Raw genomic sequence first — 16,824 nt, 5'->3', positions numbered from 1 at the left:
GCTGCTGTAAAGCTTCAAATTAAAACAAGGTAGGCTGCACATTCCTGCCTGTCTCGACTCTCCACATCCAGTCAGGTTGTTTTTTAATGAGAGTTGCGCAGAGACGTGGCTCAGGGCGCAAAGACTGTACATTATCTACAGCTCTTAAACAGCTTCAAATCATCAATCTGGCTGTTAGTGATAACAGTGTAGTTTTATTAGTGTGCACATAAGCCAGCACGGGGCTCTCGGCTGCTCAGTGTATTCCCTCGCACCCTCTCATTCCCATTACGCACAGGAGAGCGCACACATGCCTTCTGGACGAGCCATCCTCGCTTACATGGAGCAGCGCGCAGGAAACCATGGTCACTCCTGAGGACCACACGGAGGGCGGCGGGTAAACACGAGCCACTGGCCTCTTCCGTTACCTAAACAATTTGCTCCTTCAATTTCCCTGCGTGCGTAAAATGTCCTGCTGATCAAATTATCAGGCTTGCGCCGGTTCGCGTCCTCCACAGGCGGAGGAGTGAGCTCTCGTCCCTGAAGAAGTTCCAACACATCATCCCTTCTGCTCTTCTTCTATTTTTTTGCTTCTGTGAATATATATTTTTTTAATTTCCATCCGAGCTGGGCAGCGGGGGCTCACAGCATGATGGCCGCTGCACCCTGAGGGGAGATGGATTTGGAGGTGAGGGATGCGAACGCGTCGGACTGTTTGTCCCGGAATGGGAGCGACCGCGGACCTGACGCTTCCTCCGGTGGAATGTCCACTGCGCTGGCCAGCGTGCTGATCTTCACCATCGTGGTGGACATCCTGGGCAACGTCCTCGTCATCCTGTCCGTGTACAGGAACAAGAAGCTCAGGAATGCAGGTGAGAGAGACGGAGGAAAAGATGAAAAAGTAATGGATGAGTAATGGAACCACAGAGATGCATAGAATAACGTATGATAGGGGGGCGGGGGAGGGCTGATATAATAGGGAAGAAGGAGCAAAGTAACTGTCTTATTGGATCTGAATGATTGTCTTTTTATTCCAAAATAATCCTATTAAAAGTGACTCTGTCCATTGAAACAATGCAACCATTCGTTCCAATGACCCACAGTACTCTTTGTGGGATGTCCTGCTTTGCCCTCTTCATTCATAACTCAAACTATGTAATATAACGTGTGACCTCTGTTTGGCAATCAGGCCAAAAGTGCCCCCCCCAGTCCGAGTGAGTCTCCACAGCCTTCCTTCTCTGCCTTCCCATCTCTTCATAAATAATAACAGCCCCTCTCCCATCTTCCTCCGTCCGCCTTTACCATTGGTTTCCTCATCTCAGATAAATCACTCGCCCTCATATCAGGACCTGTGCTGTGACATGAGCTGCCAAGGTGAGAGGAGTTTTGTGAAGTAGTTGCTTCAATGTCCTGTGGTGCAGTTTTTTTTTTTTTTTTCTAAATGATTTCAAACGCAACCTCAGACTTTGTTGTTTTGTTGCATGTGAAGGTTCCTGAAGAAGATCTTTCAGTATACGATCACTTGATTAACAGTTTTCTTTCTGCAGTGTAGTTCTAATTTGGGCTAGAAGAAGCAGAGACTTATCTAGGAAAGCTTTAATACATATGTTTAGAAGATAATACATAATGCTTTGCTATAGATTTGTAAAATGTTTTATGTATATCACAACCGCAAGAAATAATAATGTGTCACTTATCATGAGAAGTATCGATATTGACAGATTTTTTTTTCTTGTCTTAATTTCAAGCCTTTCTTTTCATTAGCTGCCTGAAAAAATTTAATATAGTTTTTATGTGCACCACTATATACAGAGGAAAACATCCTTAGTCAATCATGGATTTAGTTTTCCTGTTATTATCAACAGCTATAATCAACACATTACATCACAGTTAGGAAAATAGAAACTACATTTGGATATTTTTTTTTATTACCAAAAGGTGAGTGCATGTTACTTTCCATAAAAGCATAAAATCTCAGTTACCTCTTCCAAATGAAAAGTTGAAATCATGTGTGATAAAATGAACCCCTGCACTTTGCTTTGCTGCTCCGGCCAAACACACTGCAGTCCAAAGTTGCAAAACGTCTTTACTTCAAGCTTTAAAACGTGTCACTTTTATTTATTAATGTTTTACTGAGTTACACACATTTTTATGCCTCTTATATTATTTTTAGATTTTTTTAGAGAGGGTGTTGCACTTTGTGATAGAGGGTGCAGGGAAAATAATTTATTATATGTGAAATGTTTAAAAACACACAGTTTCGGCTCCACAATCCAATCTTCTAACAATCTTCCGCCGGCTTCAGTCGTATCTTGCAAGTGACGTGTGTTGGTGTCTCTTACTTTCCATAAAACCCAGATAGTATCTTTTGATAGCCAAAGCCTGTTTGTTGTGGAAAACAAGGAAGAATCATTTGGGGCACTAACACATAAACCGGGGGCCCTGCGGGGTTTATGTTTTACAAGGTAGAAGCCATTATGCATATTTTATTCTTCAGTCACAAGAAACATAAAAATATCATAAGAACAAGTCAAATTTCCCTGTGATTATATGATCTGACCTCATGATGTTCTCTCTCCCAGAAGAACAGAGGTGTGTTGTCCTGTTGGCTGGAAGCAGGACGAGGTCGGGCTGCAGAAACCATACGTCTCATGTTGAATGTATACACTCTGTTGATCAAACGGTCCCGGGGGTTACAATAAAAGTCAGGAAACCCCTACACTGATGCAAAGACACTGAACTCAGTGATCACAGCGTGATGCTAATGAGAACACGCAGAATTAGGAGGCGGGATTAGGTCAGCAAGTGTTCGGAATAATTAGCTTTTAATCACAATTTGAAGTACATTACATAACCGCTCCGATGTGGGGCCCATGTGCAGCAGCCAGAAGCAGTTTGGCCAGAAGTTTTGGAACCAGAAGAATAATTCGATTATCTGGTTTGCAAAAAAATGACACAGTCCGCTGGTCTCGAACAAGAGGCGAGGGGTAAATGGCCTGTTCAAAAGTCTTCCTCATGCTGGCACACCACAGACACTGCACTGATTGCAAACCTCGTGTCACTGGTCCCCTGCTCTAATTGGACCGACCGGCTCATCCAGTCACACGAGAGCGACGGGATGAGCCGTGTTGTGGCAGTTGTGTCCTGTCAGCAGCACAAACCTGTAACTCCTGAAATCCTCATGCTATCGGTTTTTTGTTTTCAATTTTTAAATGTTGTGTAACAAAAATTGTTGGCGCCGTTAGCCTATCAACAATCTCCTCTCTGTTCTTAACAAGCTATTTATACGTGTGGTTCACTTTGTATGAATGTTTAATTGTAAAGAGTTTCCGAAAGGAAGTCATGGATGAAGCTGATGAACTCTGAGCAGCTGTGGGGGAAAAAAGCAGTAGAATGTACTTTGCCTGATTGATGGATTGTTTTGTTAAGCGCTGACAGGTGTAGTTTAATATAACAACAACCTCTGGCCCCACAAGAAGCCATGGTATGACTTGCAGTTGGTAAGGAGTCAGAAACAGATTGTTATTTGGGGGAGGATCTGGTGTTTCAGACAGAATCCCATCTCTCTCTATCTGTTACACACTCTGCTGACTGCTAGTTTGCTTCCTCTCTCTCTCACACACACACAGACACACACACACACTCACAAACACACACACACACACACAAACACACACACACACAGCACCAAGACCTTTCTGCTCTGCTTCACTTCAACACGCTCGCCTCGCATGCTGCCTCAACCTCCAAAATGAAACATGCATGTGCACACATTTTGGAGATGCCGGCATCTAGTGACAATACGTCCGTGCTCCACTGTCTTTATATATAAAAAAAGGGGGGGGGGGTGTTTGGGAGCCATATGTTCCAGGCTTCTCTCCAGTTTGCAGACATAACAGGATCTACCCAGTGAACCTTCAAAAAGAGGAAGAGCGTGGCACCGTTGGGCTGCCAATGGGGTGTTAACACTAGAGTTTCCCACTGGGGTTTAGACTAAAAATACACAAATAAAATGTACTCAAGAGAGGGGAAGGGAGGCTCATAAAAAGAGAAAGAAAAGGAGGAAAAGGCAAACAGATGGAGGGAAAAAATGAACTGATGACCCTAACTGTGCACACGCCTGCATGCGTGTTGAGCTGTGTCTCCATTGAGGGGCCGCTTGCTTCGGAGATCGTGGTCCACGCGGCTCACAACGACCGCTTCCTCCGTGGGCCACCTTGACTTCGAAGGCCGAACTGAAAGGAGACCGTCTGGTCTACGAAGGCTTTCTGTGATCACCAGCTTGTCCCGCCCTCATCGCTGTTACCTAGCAGCAGAGCCGAAGTTGTACGTGATGAGCAAGTTGTAATGCCCCTTGTGTTGTGTTTCTACACGTGTGCCATAAGCTGTTCTGTTGATTTTTGATAGTGTGATACTCAAGCATTGTGCAGGTGCAATGAACCCTGGGATAGGTTGAGCCGAGATGGATCCACCCATTGGAGCCTTTGTTTCTCGGTCATAGAAGGACGCATTTGTCGGGCGCATTTCGAAACAATGTCAAAGAAAACACCCACACAGATCGACCAGTTGTTCAGTCTGTTTGGTTTTGCCAGGAAAACAGATTTGGTCTAATGGATTCTAACTGTAGCCTGAAACACTGGACGTCACCATCTTTGACCCGTCTGATCTGTCTCAGTTGTGTGTTTGTGTGTGTGTGTGTATAGACTGCATCTCCAGTGGTAGGACCTGTGGGTTGTCGGGTGGGGCGGTGCATGGTGGAGGATGGATGTGAGTTTTGTGAAGTCATACATCGCCTCCCGTCTCTCTCCACAGGCATGAATAAAACCTGTAAACGGGCAGTGTCCAGACGAGGAGGAGGAGGAGGAGGAGAAGAGCGGGTGGAGGGGGGGGATAATTGAGTCAGTGGACTTTAGAGTCAAACCAGAAACCAATTTAAATTGACAGCCCAGATCCACGGGGAATATCACTTAGCACACTACATTAAACATGTCTTCTTTCCTCCCAGACAGCAGTAAAGTGGATTGACATTCAGCCCTCTCGTGTGGTTGAAGGGTGGAGGTAAAGGATATTATCAGATTAGGATTATCTGACCACACCACACCTGGATAATGTTATCTCATGTTTATATTACCTCCAATCAGCCGCTCTGCTGTTGGAGGCTGTTTTGCTCTCTTACGTCTCAGCTCCTCTGAGGTCAAACCTCCTATCAGACGTCGCTTATGGTCTGATTGATTGACGGGCCGATGTCCGTCGGGCCCAGCGGGTCGTGCTCTCTCAGACATTCTGTGGGGTCTGATAGGTGGACGCTCTTTGACGATGACGATTATAAGTTTGGCCGGGCTGGCAGACAGGAGGCTGTGTCACCAAGAGGCAGCTTGAGTCAGTTTAATGTTAAACTTCTTAAGAAAAAGAAGAAAAAAGAAAACACTCTGGCCTCCAGAACGTGGGTTCATGAAGTAGTCACATCTAATTCATCAGCGTTTATGCCCTTGCCGAAAGGTTATCCTTGCTTATTTATGATAACATGACTGACTGAGTCGAACGCAATCTTATTTGGGATATATGCATTTGTAGTAATAAGCCTCGCGCTGCTGGATTAAAGTGACGCCAGCCCTCCTACATGTTTTCATCTAAAAAAAAATGTTTTTATGAATTCAGCTTTTCTTCAAAGGTGCATATCCAGGACGAGTGGTGGGACAGAGATGGTGGGTTTGACAGAGCAGCGTAAGCCCCTGAGATTCACTTGTGCACACAGCGATGCCAGTTGTCATATTGGATATTTAGATAGATAGATGGATGATAGATGGATACTTTATTAATCCCGAGGGAAATTCAGATCTACTGAGCCGGCAGGCTTTTCTTTTCTCCTTCGCTCATTGTTTATGTCCTGCACTCGCATCTTCATTACCGAGCCTATTCTTGCTCCACCACGAATCCCTGTTTTTTCATTTTCCAACAATGTTCTTTTTACTCCTCAAAAACTACTCATCCAGCCGGAACGAGGGAACATGCTATAAATATGTCCACGTGCAGGTTTATATCACCGTGGAAGGGAGGATGAGAGGCAGCTCCTGTCGAACATATTTTTTGAATATGCCGTGGTGTTTGTTTGGTGTTGATGACTCTGGTGACAAATATCAGAGATGAATATTTCTCTGCTGTAAAGGTTTTGATTTTAGTTTCATCCTGATGGGAGGTGGGTGCTCGACTCTCCGGAGGACACTGTTCAAATCAGGAAGCCGTTGATTTGAAGCAGTTTTTCACTTGGCTGACAGCTTTGCGAGAGAATACTGTAACATCAGATGGTGGTGACACAGGAGTTAAAGGGCTGGATGTCAGTCGTCCCCGGTGGCCTGTAACCAATCTGCATCCAGGTTAAACTCTTTTCAACTCACACCCGATAAGAATAGCTCCAGGAGATGTCAGCGGGCACGGCCCTATTCTGGTACCCGGGCGTGAGAGTATCGCTGTTGGTCGACAGTTTTACTCTAAAACATGAATCGCTGTGAGTGCTGCGAGTTCGAGTGATGAGCTCCGCTCGGCCGACCTGGTTAATTGAACAGCGAGAGGTAATGGTTTGTCCGATGTTTTTAATAATGAACGCCAACAAAACAAAGGCTGTCATCTGGGCCACTTTGCAGCAATCCTCTCAGCGGTGTTTTAGCACTTACCTCATCCTCTTGACGATAAGGGGGAGCGACGGTTCAGCCAGGGAGAGCTGTAAGGCCCGAGCATGCTCCGTCCGGCCGGCGTACATGATAACACCGAGCCACATGATGTCAGCGCGGAATCAAACCTCTGCACAATGACAAATGCACACAGTGAGGACAGTGAGCATCACAAATGCAATCTGACAGATTTGCCCACTGAGCTGGCTGGAGGACAAAGAGTTTTTTCTTATTTTTTATTTTTCAGGCTTGAGAAATGGCTCGAGCTTTTTTAGTGACTTGGAAACTGAGTGAATACCTGTGTCAAAGAGAAAATGTGAAAAAGCATCTTCTAAAATAAAGATACAAATTGTTAGTGAGGTAGCAATATACAATTTCTATATTAAATGTTAGCAGGAGGTAGTGCCAGCTATGTAAACGCTACTGGACGGATTACCACGAAACGTAGTGGGAGGATGCGATATGGCTCAGGGAAGAACACATACAACTTTGGTTGGGATCCAGATCAGGGGAGAGGAATACATTTATTTATTTTTTTTAGTTTCTGAGAGAGTCTTTTTAAATGTTTTCACCAATTTCCTGGAGGATAATTCATGGATCTGGATGAACATATAAATAACTCTTGAGTTTGTGAAATACGGTGCACCTTGATTGAGTTGAAGGACACTGTTGGAACTTGGCAAAGGCTAAATGCTCTGAGTGCTATTCTGGTATTGTGATATATGCTGCTTGAAATATTCTACAGCACACTGACAAAGCTAAGTAGGTTGAGGAGATGAGTAAAATTAGAGCGGTTGCTACACAACATATTGTAGCTGTGTGATGTCGCTATGTGTGTGTGTGTGTGTGTGTGTGTTTGTGTGTGTGGAGGGGAGGGGGGGGGGGTGTTTGGGCGGGTTTAGCAGGGTTTAGAACGAGGATTGATGTCCAGCATGTGTTTTAGATCCACTCCGGTCATATCTGCCAATCCCCGCTGTTGATTCAGCTGTTGTCTGAGTGAGCGAGAGCCTCACGCCCTCCCATCTCAACTTAGAAGGTAGTTTGTGTTACACTCACCCTGGAAACACCCCAGCGTCTGACCCAGAGTGTCGGTAAAACGAGGCCACATCACATATCACCCTTTGCAGATTAGTTTACAAAGAGGTGTGTTTATATTTATAGAGTGAGCGGTGATGTAGTGGTGCGAGGGAACCAGCCTATACGATGGTCGAGTCAGTCATATGTTTAACATGCCTTATTGTTAAAAAGCTTTAAAAGCTGCAAACTGGACCAATCTCCTTCATTACAAACCTTTATATGTAGAACACACACACACACACACACACACTTGACCCTCTTATTGCACAACTTCTCCATTAGAACTTGGAGCACTCTTTTGACACCAGTGAGATTGATTAAGGACTCCAGTGTATGCTCTACTTATCTTTCTCTTTATCTGAGAAAACATTGGAATTTGATTTCTTGTTTTATTCTTCTCCTTACCCGCCCAGAACAGCTGCACTGTAACAACATCAGACGTCATTTTCAATGATTCATGGTTTGTGAAGCGAACCAGTGTCACACCGCCATCGGCTCCGACCGCAGGAGGACAGGAAGTTGTTTGGATGTAATAGGACACTAAAATTATCCATGTCCTGTTTTTTTTCATGCACTTAAACTCTGCATGTTGTCATGGGAAACTCAACTTTCCTCCTCTTGTCAGAGACAAAAAAAAATTCTAATAAAGTTATTTTTTCATTTCCTTCAGGTAGGCTGAAGAACAAATAAACAGACAAAAATCTTCTCAAGTAAAAGTTAAAGCTTCAACTTTTCTTCTTCAAAGAAAGTACGTACTTATGTTACCTGATTGGATCAATGGATCAATTTGACTCTCCTTATTGATTACTTTAAAAAATGTTCAGTATAAAGATAATGTGAACATGTAAAGAAATGCTTTGTTAAAATGTGGAATAGAAAGTGCTGATATTTGCTGATATATGTAGTGGATTAAGAGTTAAGTAACTGAGTAAATGTACTTTGTCACATCCCACCACTGGGTGTATGTAGTGAAGCACGTTTTCATTGCCCAGCCGTGCTGCTGGTCTGTGAGGCTTCTCTCGGGCACAGCATACATCACAGGAATCAATCCAGCACTTGTCACAATATTTCACTCAAAACCACATATATGACCCTTGTGGCAGCACTAAAGCAAAAATGATGATCCCCAACGACAGTGGGTCTCATCCTCTGGGCTCCGTGGAGATCTGTGCCACATTTCATAGTGATCCATCCAATAGCTGTGGCGTGGATCGACCGACCATCCGGCTGCCGCTGCCGTCTTCAGGGCCACGGCTCTAGTTGTTGTTATTAGAAAACACGTCCAATGAGAAGGAAAGGGTTTGCGACACAGAGGGCCGTGTGACAATAAAGCGTTCAAAACATTTGCCTCGATCCAGATTAGTGCAGTGGAGAGTACATGGTGAAAGCCTCATCAGAATGAGAGCCCAGCGGAAGGGGCAGAGGGCACAACGAAGCTGCTCTTCTCCAATGGAAGTCGCAGTCATGCCTTCTGTGACCCAGTTTATTTTAAGGAATTTAACCCGGAGCAGCATGTGAAAGAGGAGAGCTGTTCACTTTAATTATACACCAGCGCGTTTCACTTTTTATCTGTCATCTAAACCTCTTCTGTTTCTCCAGGCAACATCTTCGTGGTGAGTCTCTCCGTGGCCGACCTGGTGGTGGCGCTGTACCCTTACCCCCTGGTGCTGACGGCCATCTTCCACAACGAATGGACCATGGGCGACCTGCACTGCCAGGCCAGCGGCTTCGTCATGGGCCTCAGCGTCATCGGCTCCATCTTCAACATCACGGCCATCGCCATCAACCGCTACTGCTACATCTGCCACAGCCTCCACTACGACCGGCTGTACAGCCTGAGGAACACCTGCTGCTACCTGGCCCTCACCTGGCTGCTCACCGCCCTCGCCACCGTGCCCAACTTCTTCGTGGGCTCGCTGCAGTACGACCCGCGCATCTACTCCTGCACCTTCGCCCAGACGGTCAGCTCCTACTACACCATCTCCGTGGTGATCATCCACTTCCTGATCCCGCTGCTGGTGGTGTCCTACTGCTACATGAGGATATGGGTTCTGGTGATTCAGGTGAAGCATCGGGTCAAACCGGAGCTAAGGACCAAGCTGAAAGCGAGCGACGTGAGGAACTTCCTGACTATGTTTATAGTGTTTGTGTTGTTCGCCGTGTGCTGGGCTCCGCTGAATCTCATCGGCCTGGCTGTGGCCATAAACCCTGAGCAAGTGGGGCCCCACATTCCCGAGTGGCTCTTTGTCATGAGCTACTTCATGGCGTACTTCAACAGCTGCCTCAACGCCATCATATACGGACTTCTAAACCAAAACTTCCGCAAAGAGTACAAGACGATCCTGCTTTCTCTGTGCGTCCCGCGTCTGCTCCTCATGGAGACGTCCAAGTGTGCCACCGAGGGACTGAGGAGCAAGCCCTCGCCGGCGCCCACCAACAATAATGTAGCGGAGCTAAATTTATAAAAAGCGGCTATAATCCAGAGCCTTGTTGTGGGTGTGATTCACAAAGTGCCTTTTCACAAGATGTGTGTCCTGTAAAGAGATGAGCATGTTTGAAGAGGACACTGTTTTCACTGTTTTCCTTCCAGCAATGTCCAACACCACAGTTCCCTCATGTTGAGGGGAAAACCATCAGTGTTATCATCGTGCTGCGTCGTGACAGCGCCCCCTGCTCTCAATTCAAAGACTCATCGGTTAACGTGCAGAAAAGAAGATTTTCTCTTAAAATTTCTCAGAGTCAGAACATACCCGATCAATGATTGGATGAGAGACCTTCCATCCTGGCATGTGTACATAACATGCGCTTCGTATTTGCACAGTTATGAGCTGGCCCACATCAAAGACGTGCCGTAAAGATGAAATAAAACAATGTATAATCAATCGCCACTGTGTCTTTTTGCGCTTTTTAATGCAACATTAGTATCGAGAAAATCCAAAGAATTGTTGTTTCCCTTCAACGACAGCCGACCAATTGAAGCTCTTATACTCAATTCCCGCTTCAATTTGGATTTAACGTTATATTCAATACACAAATACGCCTCCAGTCACAGTCTGAGCTCGGGTGAAATCTGAATCTCAAGTTTGATTTTCAGCTCTTGTGAGTATTTCATGCTCGTACTCACTGGGCGTATAGGCTGTATTAATTCATGAGTTCACCCCCGGGCTTGTCCTCTTAGCAACGTTGCTTTCACAAAAACACACTGGGAAGATTGTCGAAGCTGAGAAACTCGAAACCAGTGCCAAAGCTACAATTTCAGACCTGGCTTTGTGTGCTAATAGGAAAAGGTTTGCATTGTTGTCTGTAAAACCCAATTCTCTCGTACAGTTTCAGGAAATTCTTCTGGTAAACAAAACTGTCTCATAACTGTGCAGCTATGTATCAGTTTATCTGGCTGCAGACTTCAAGGGCCCCAGGTGGTCCCCTGGGGGCATCCGCAGAACCTGGGTGATTTAGAAATTTGAGAATTGAGAAAAAGGGGGGATGATCATATGAGAAATAAAACGAGGTGTCTTGTTTATTAAATGCCCGGGGCCCACGATATGCATCAGGACTCAGAGATGTCATTTCGTGATAGTGCGAGTGTGCCCGAGCACATGTCACCCTAGCCGAGATGAGCTCTGACAGCCTCGCAGCAAAACTTCCACCCGGCAAACAAACTGTGAGCGCTTCACCTCACAGGGAGGCTCCAGGACGTCGGTGTGACACATTCTCGATAAGATGCACTGTTGCTGGAATATCAAAGACATTTCACATTTCCCAATGTCTGATTTATAAATATTTTAGCTTTATTTTTGTATACGGCTGCCTGGCTGACGGTAAAACTTCTGTGGTTGACTGCAGAGGCGGGAATCAGAGACTATCGGGCTGGGATCATCACAGGGAGGCTCTCTCGCAGGCTCAGGTGTCATCAGGTTTCAGAGATGCTGCAAAAGCACCAGAAAAACCGCTCCGTTCTGCTCGAAGTCTTACAAGTCAGTGTCTCTGATGTGGAAGAAAGAAACAGCCCCCATGCGCAGCAAGGTCGGCCACAGATGAGTGGCTAAAGGGGCTCGGGGGAAGATGACAGTGTCGGCTCTACCACACCAAAGAGTCACAGACTAATGGCAGGGTCAGCCTTCTTTTTCTCCTTCCCAACCTTGCACTCTCCTCTCTCTTGCTCTCCGTATTTATTCATCCTGCACGCGCTCTCTCAAGGCTTGTGAAGAATCACTTGACATTTTGGAGAATGTTCTTTGTTGCTGAACATATGAGAGGATCGATATCGCTGCTGTATCTGTCTGTTATAAAGCCACAGTCGGTTCAGGGCGCTTAAAGAATAAATAAAAACGCTAGCAGTGTCAAACTCTTTGATGTCGGTTTCTTAGCATATCACTTAAGGTTTACACAGTAAAAACAAATCTTGAATTATGAAGAATGAATCCATCTCACAACCCCTGGATTATCCATATTCATTTTTACCCTTAAATGTGTCATAATTGTAGAGGAGGTCTCTTAGAGAGTCAATCCAACTGTTTACACCAAATAATTCAAATCAGAATCAGAATGGGGGTATTACTGTCAATAATCTTGTTAAGGGGGTTTGCTTTGTTGTTTCCTGTGCAAGCATCAATATAAAATATAAAGATAGGGAACTATACACAATAAATAGAAAGACAAACACTTAGATTGTACAATATAAACCAAAATAACGAAATAACAATGCTACCTCTGCTGGATAACTCCTGACACTGTACATATCTGCATGCATAGATCTCTGTCAAAATAATGATCTGTATTTTTAACACTAAATGGATTGATTTAAAAAAAAAGACCAGATGACTCTGGCACAGCTCATGTTGCTCAGAGTATAAATCGTCGGGACAATCCGGAGTCCGGGATGAATAACTGAAATGACTGGTCCATCCACCCACACTGTCTTTGCCTGTGATTTAATATGAAGGGCCACGGCTCATGGAGACATTTTTCTTACGGTTATGTTCAAGGACAGCACAATCCATCCCTGCTGCCCTTTGCTGTAAGATCCATCATAACTCATGACTTAATTTTGCCAATTTCACTCACGTATGTGGTTCTGTCAAGACGTGAATGACGGTCTCTCTCTTTCTGAGAAGAAGCGCCCTTTTCCTTTGTTTTATTTTACTGCTTTGGGCCTCCCTGCATTCAGGCCACATCAAAAATCCCTTTGTATCGTTACATGGGAATTTGATATGATAAATGATACAGTTTGCTATCAGTAATCAGATATAACCTCAGCCTATGTTTTGTAAATATACCTAAGGGAAATGTAGCGCTCTGTGCAGGATCCCTCTTGATGTCAGCGAGTATTTATTGCTGGACCAAGGACAAGGGGAGCAAGGCGTAAACTGAGATCTGTCCGAGGACATGACACTCTACTCCCACCACCACCGCGTTCTCCCTCGCTTTATTTTCATCAACTCCTCCGTGGTATGTGAGCGGGGAGGCCTCGAAGAAACAAATTCTCATTTGTGGGAGATGAAGATTATTTCCACTCCAGTGGAACCCCGTCGCAAATGCGATTAACACAAAACGCATGAGCAATGAGACATTATATGGCTTAACAGTGGCATGACATGATGGTTCCCTTTGCCCGCTAGATGAAGCCAGATGTAAGTCTGCCCTTTGCACAGAGGAATTTCTACAGCTCTCGCACATCACTGCATTTTACAGCAGTGGGGTCTCACTGTGGGCCTGCTGCCACAATAGCAAGTCCCCTAATGGATTTGTGCATTGGGTTTAGCACTCCCTGTGTTCTCATGCATGTGATGAGCTCCTTCATGTCCCAATGGGCTGTGGGTCACAATACTGTCAGGAGGGTTTGGGTGTTGTGGGTCCGAGGAAGCCGATGAGAGAAGGAAATGGGGACGGTGGTGATTATGCTCTCTTATTTTTAGACTGAATCATATCCATCAGAGAGGATACATCTGTAGATGTGTCATTAGTTCTACTTGACAAAATGTTTGTTGACGAGACTGTGCCAGGCTATAAGTTACTGAGGAAAAAAGCAGATCTTTCTTTGTCAGTAAGCTTGAATACCCAAAACATGAAACTCCATCATCCTGCATTCACAATATTATCAGTATTATCAGCTATAAAAATACCCCAAATCCCTAAAAATATATGTTCCGCAGAAAAATTGCCTCTAGCGCTCATTTATATTTTATCATCAGATTTACAAGACTGATGGAACAAATCTTTGAAGCAGGTCGAGGTGGAGCTGCTTACTTAAGCTCAGCAGTCCCGCGGCTCTTGAAATCGGCGTCAGTCCCCCCTCCGGAGCAGGGTCACAAGATAAATGCAGAAGAGTCGTGAGATAATTAATACGGAAGCAAAGCTCTGGTGCACAGATTTGCATTCGTTTTTTCCATGAGACTTTGCTTTTTATTTTGGGCTTGTACATTTATTTTCATATGAACATTCTAAAAATATATGTTGGTTAACAACTCATAGCAACTGCTTAATTGCATAAGAACACAAGCTCAGCTGGAATATAAGTGGTAGACTCTGCCTTTTCCATGTCAGTAGAAGGGACATTAATATATCTTAAAAGTTTAAATACACGTCAAATGCATACACTTTCTCTTTTGTATTTCATAAGCTTATCATGTATTTTAAATACATGTAAAACAATAGTATGAAAAGTGACTCTAGTTGGTGAATGTCTCTAAATAGCACAGTATTTGCCGCTATAATATGATAACATTTAGAAATGTGATGCATGAAATGGAAACACTCCATTTCATGCATCACATTTCTAAATGTTACACTCAATTACAATACTTGATTACTTTCCACCTGTGCATGACGCCAACAGGAAACTATCAAACAGCCCATAAACTTGCTGACATGAGTTAACGATGATAGCGATCCTCTCACCACTGGTAACAGTTGTGAATGTGTTGAATAACAACACAGAGAATAGCGCACAACTATTTTAAAGTGTTTTTAGTCTTTCTCTCGTCTCAAATGGAAACTTAGTGGTCCCCCGTTACGACTCTAAAAATATTTTCTGAAGGACACTGTGCCGCCTGGTCAAAACAACAGGTGTAGCATGTGGGGTGCCTCGTATTTGACACAGAGCACATGTGACACCTGGAATGCCAAAGCCATAACCAGGGGAGTCCAGACAGAGAGAGCCATGGGAAATACTCTTAGAAGGTCAGGGGTCGAGATCCATGAGGAAAGGACAAGCTAGTTTTGAACTTGCAGTTGAAGGCTCCTTGACCAGATATACCCACTGCTATTCCATCGAGGAAACAGCTTGTGTCGGACTTCTATTTTTGAACTCGTTGTTTTGAATGAAATTCATAATCCCACAATAACCGGGTGAAACGCACCGGCTGGCTCTTCCGTGGTTTCTGGTCTCTTCCCGAAGCCCCAGGCAATAACCCAGCTAATTAATTTGTTTAATTTTGCATCTGTTTCCAGGGAAAATGTGACTCCAGTGAATTGGGAGGATGTAATTTTGATCCAAATTAATTACTGACGACCTGTTTATTGAAAGAGGTCATTGTTGATTTTGTAATTAGCTTCAATGATTGACTTTAGATATTTTACTGTACTGTTTGAAAAAAAGGGTTGTAATTATACGGTTAGATTTTTTAAAGTTAAAATACAGTTTAAAATGTTTATACTGTTAAACAATGTAACTGAAATGTTATTTATTCTATGAATGAAGACAAAAACATGAATTAGCGCCGAGTATCATCTATACCAATGATGTATGAGAATACAAATATGAATTTGACTAATACAAGTCGTCACATAGGCCCGTCTGATCTGTAGGTTACTGGAAGTGAAGGTTGAAGTGGGACATTTAATGAACACTGTGTGGAAAACACTGCCTCCTGTTTACAAAGCACAAGCCTCAACAAAACAAAGACACTGGAACATAATTGTTCAAATTGCTCTCGCTGCTTCATCCAGCCACAGATGTGAGAGGTGTATGATCCTCCATGACAATCCACTGCATCGACACAGTCGGTGACATGTCTCTGGCCATCTGCCGCTTAACTGTTTGTGATTTTGAAATGCCGCAGCAGGCACAGTGATTACTTCGAACACACATCAGTGGATTTTTTCTTAGCGGCCTGTCTGGTCCAGGGGCGGACTGGGGGAAAAAAGTGGCCCGGGAGTTTCTGTCAGACCGGCCCACTCAATACACGGCGGTGCGCATGCGTATAACTGGGTGCCGCGTTGCGTGTATGTATGCAAATCCAAATTCTCTACACTTCGGCTGTGTAAGAACCAATTTAGAGGTGTTTATTAATAAGGTGGAGATCTTTTCTTACTTTGGACTTCCGAAGTCTGTAAAACACATATTAAAAGACACTTAAAAAAAAATCGAAAAATAGTCACCATGAGTGTGAAGACCGATTGCGAGTAGCAGTATAAAACCAGTCAGTGCGAATAGATAGGTATAGCTCTTGGAGAAAATTACGCTTGTGCCGCTGTTTCAACCATTGTAGGGCTGATTCGATGATGGGCGTGGGCCGGTACATCATAGTGATGGGCCGTTGGATTTATATTTTCGGCCATCGGCCCACCGGGGATGTCCCCGGTATTCCCGATGGCCAGTCCGCCCCTGGTCTGGTCCCTCCGAGCGTCTTCTCAGATGAATTGTGTTTCGGGGGGGAACCTGCTGAGCGTGGGACCGGTGAGAACGCAGCCAACTGGAGCAGAAAGTGCCACGCCTTGACACTTCAGGGAGACTTCAACCAGAAACACAGCCAGTGCACTGACACTAAACCCATATGCTCGGCACGAAATGGTCGGAGTGGCTCTCTGTTACGTCTGCAATTAAACAAGAAGTAGAGTCCTGCATTATTCAGCAATGTAAGGGAGCAAAAGCATGTACTCTACATTTGCATTGTGCATGTACGGCTGCTTAGGACACCAAGGTTATGTCATGTCATATTTGTACTCCTTCAAAGATGCAGTTTGTTTAAGACTGTGACAAATGACCCTTGAATAATGGATTAACACGTTGTCTTCTGCTTGACAATGGGAATGGAAGAAAACTCTGTTGTGAGCATATGATTGGACATTTGGTTTTGATAACAGGAGATATACAGTTCAG

General features: G+C 44.4%; 1 protein-coding gene across 1 annotated transcript; it reads left to right on the top strand.

The window, feature by feature from the left end:
* Positions 1-366: 366 nt before the first annotated feature.
* mtnr1c (melatonin receptor 1C) lies at positions 367-10,569 on the top strand. The gene is made up of 2 exons (XM_062393807.1): positions 367-851; positions 9,324-10,569. The coding sequence occupies exons 1-2, from the start codon at positions 656-658 to the stop codon at positions 10,187-10,189; spliced, it is 1,062 nt and encodes a 353-aa protein (XP_062249791.1). The 5' UTR covers positions 367-655; the 3' UTR covers positions 10,190-10,569.
* Positions 10,570-16,824: the final 6,255 nt, after the last annotated feature.

The sequence above is a fragment of the Platichthys flesus genome, chromosome 8, assembly GCF_949316205.1.
Source record: "Platichthys flesus chromosome 8, fPlaFle2.1, whole genome shotgun sequence".
Classification (NCBI taxonomy): Eukaryota; Metazoa; Chordata; class Actinopteri; order Pleuronectiformes; family Pleuronectidae; genus Platichthys; species Platichthys flesus.
This window is presented reverse-complemented; position numbering and strand designations above follow the sequence as displayed.

Coding starts and splice junctions, on each gene's coding strand:
- mtnr1c (XM_062393807.1), top strand. CDS start 656: ATGGATTTGGAGGTGAGGGATGCGAACGCGTCGGACTGTTTGTCCCGG. Junction 852..9,323: donor CAAGAAGCTCAGGAATGCAG/GTGAGAGAGACG, acceptor CTGTTTCTCCAG/GCAACATCTTCGTGGTGAGT.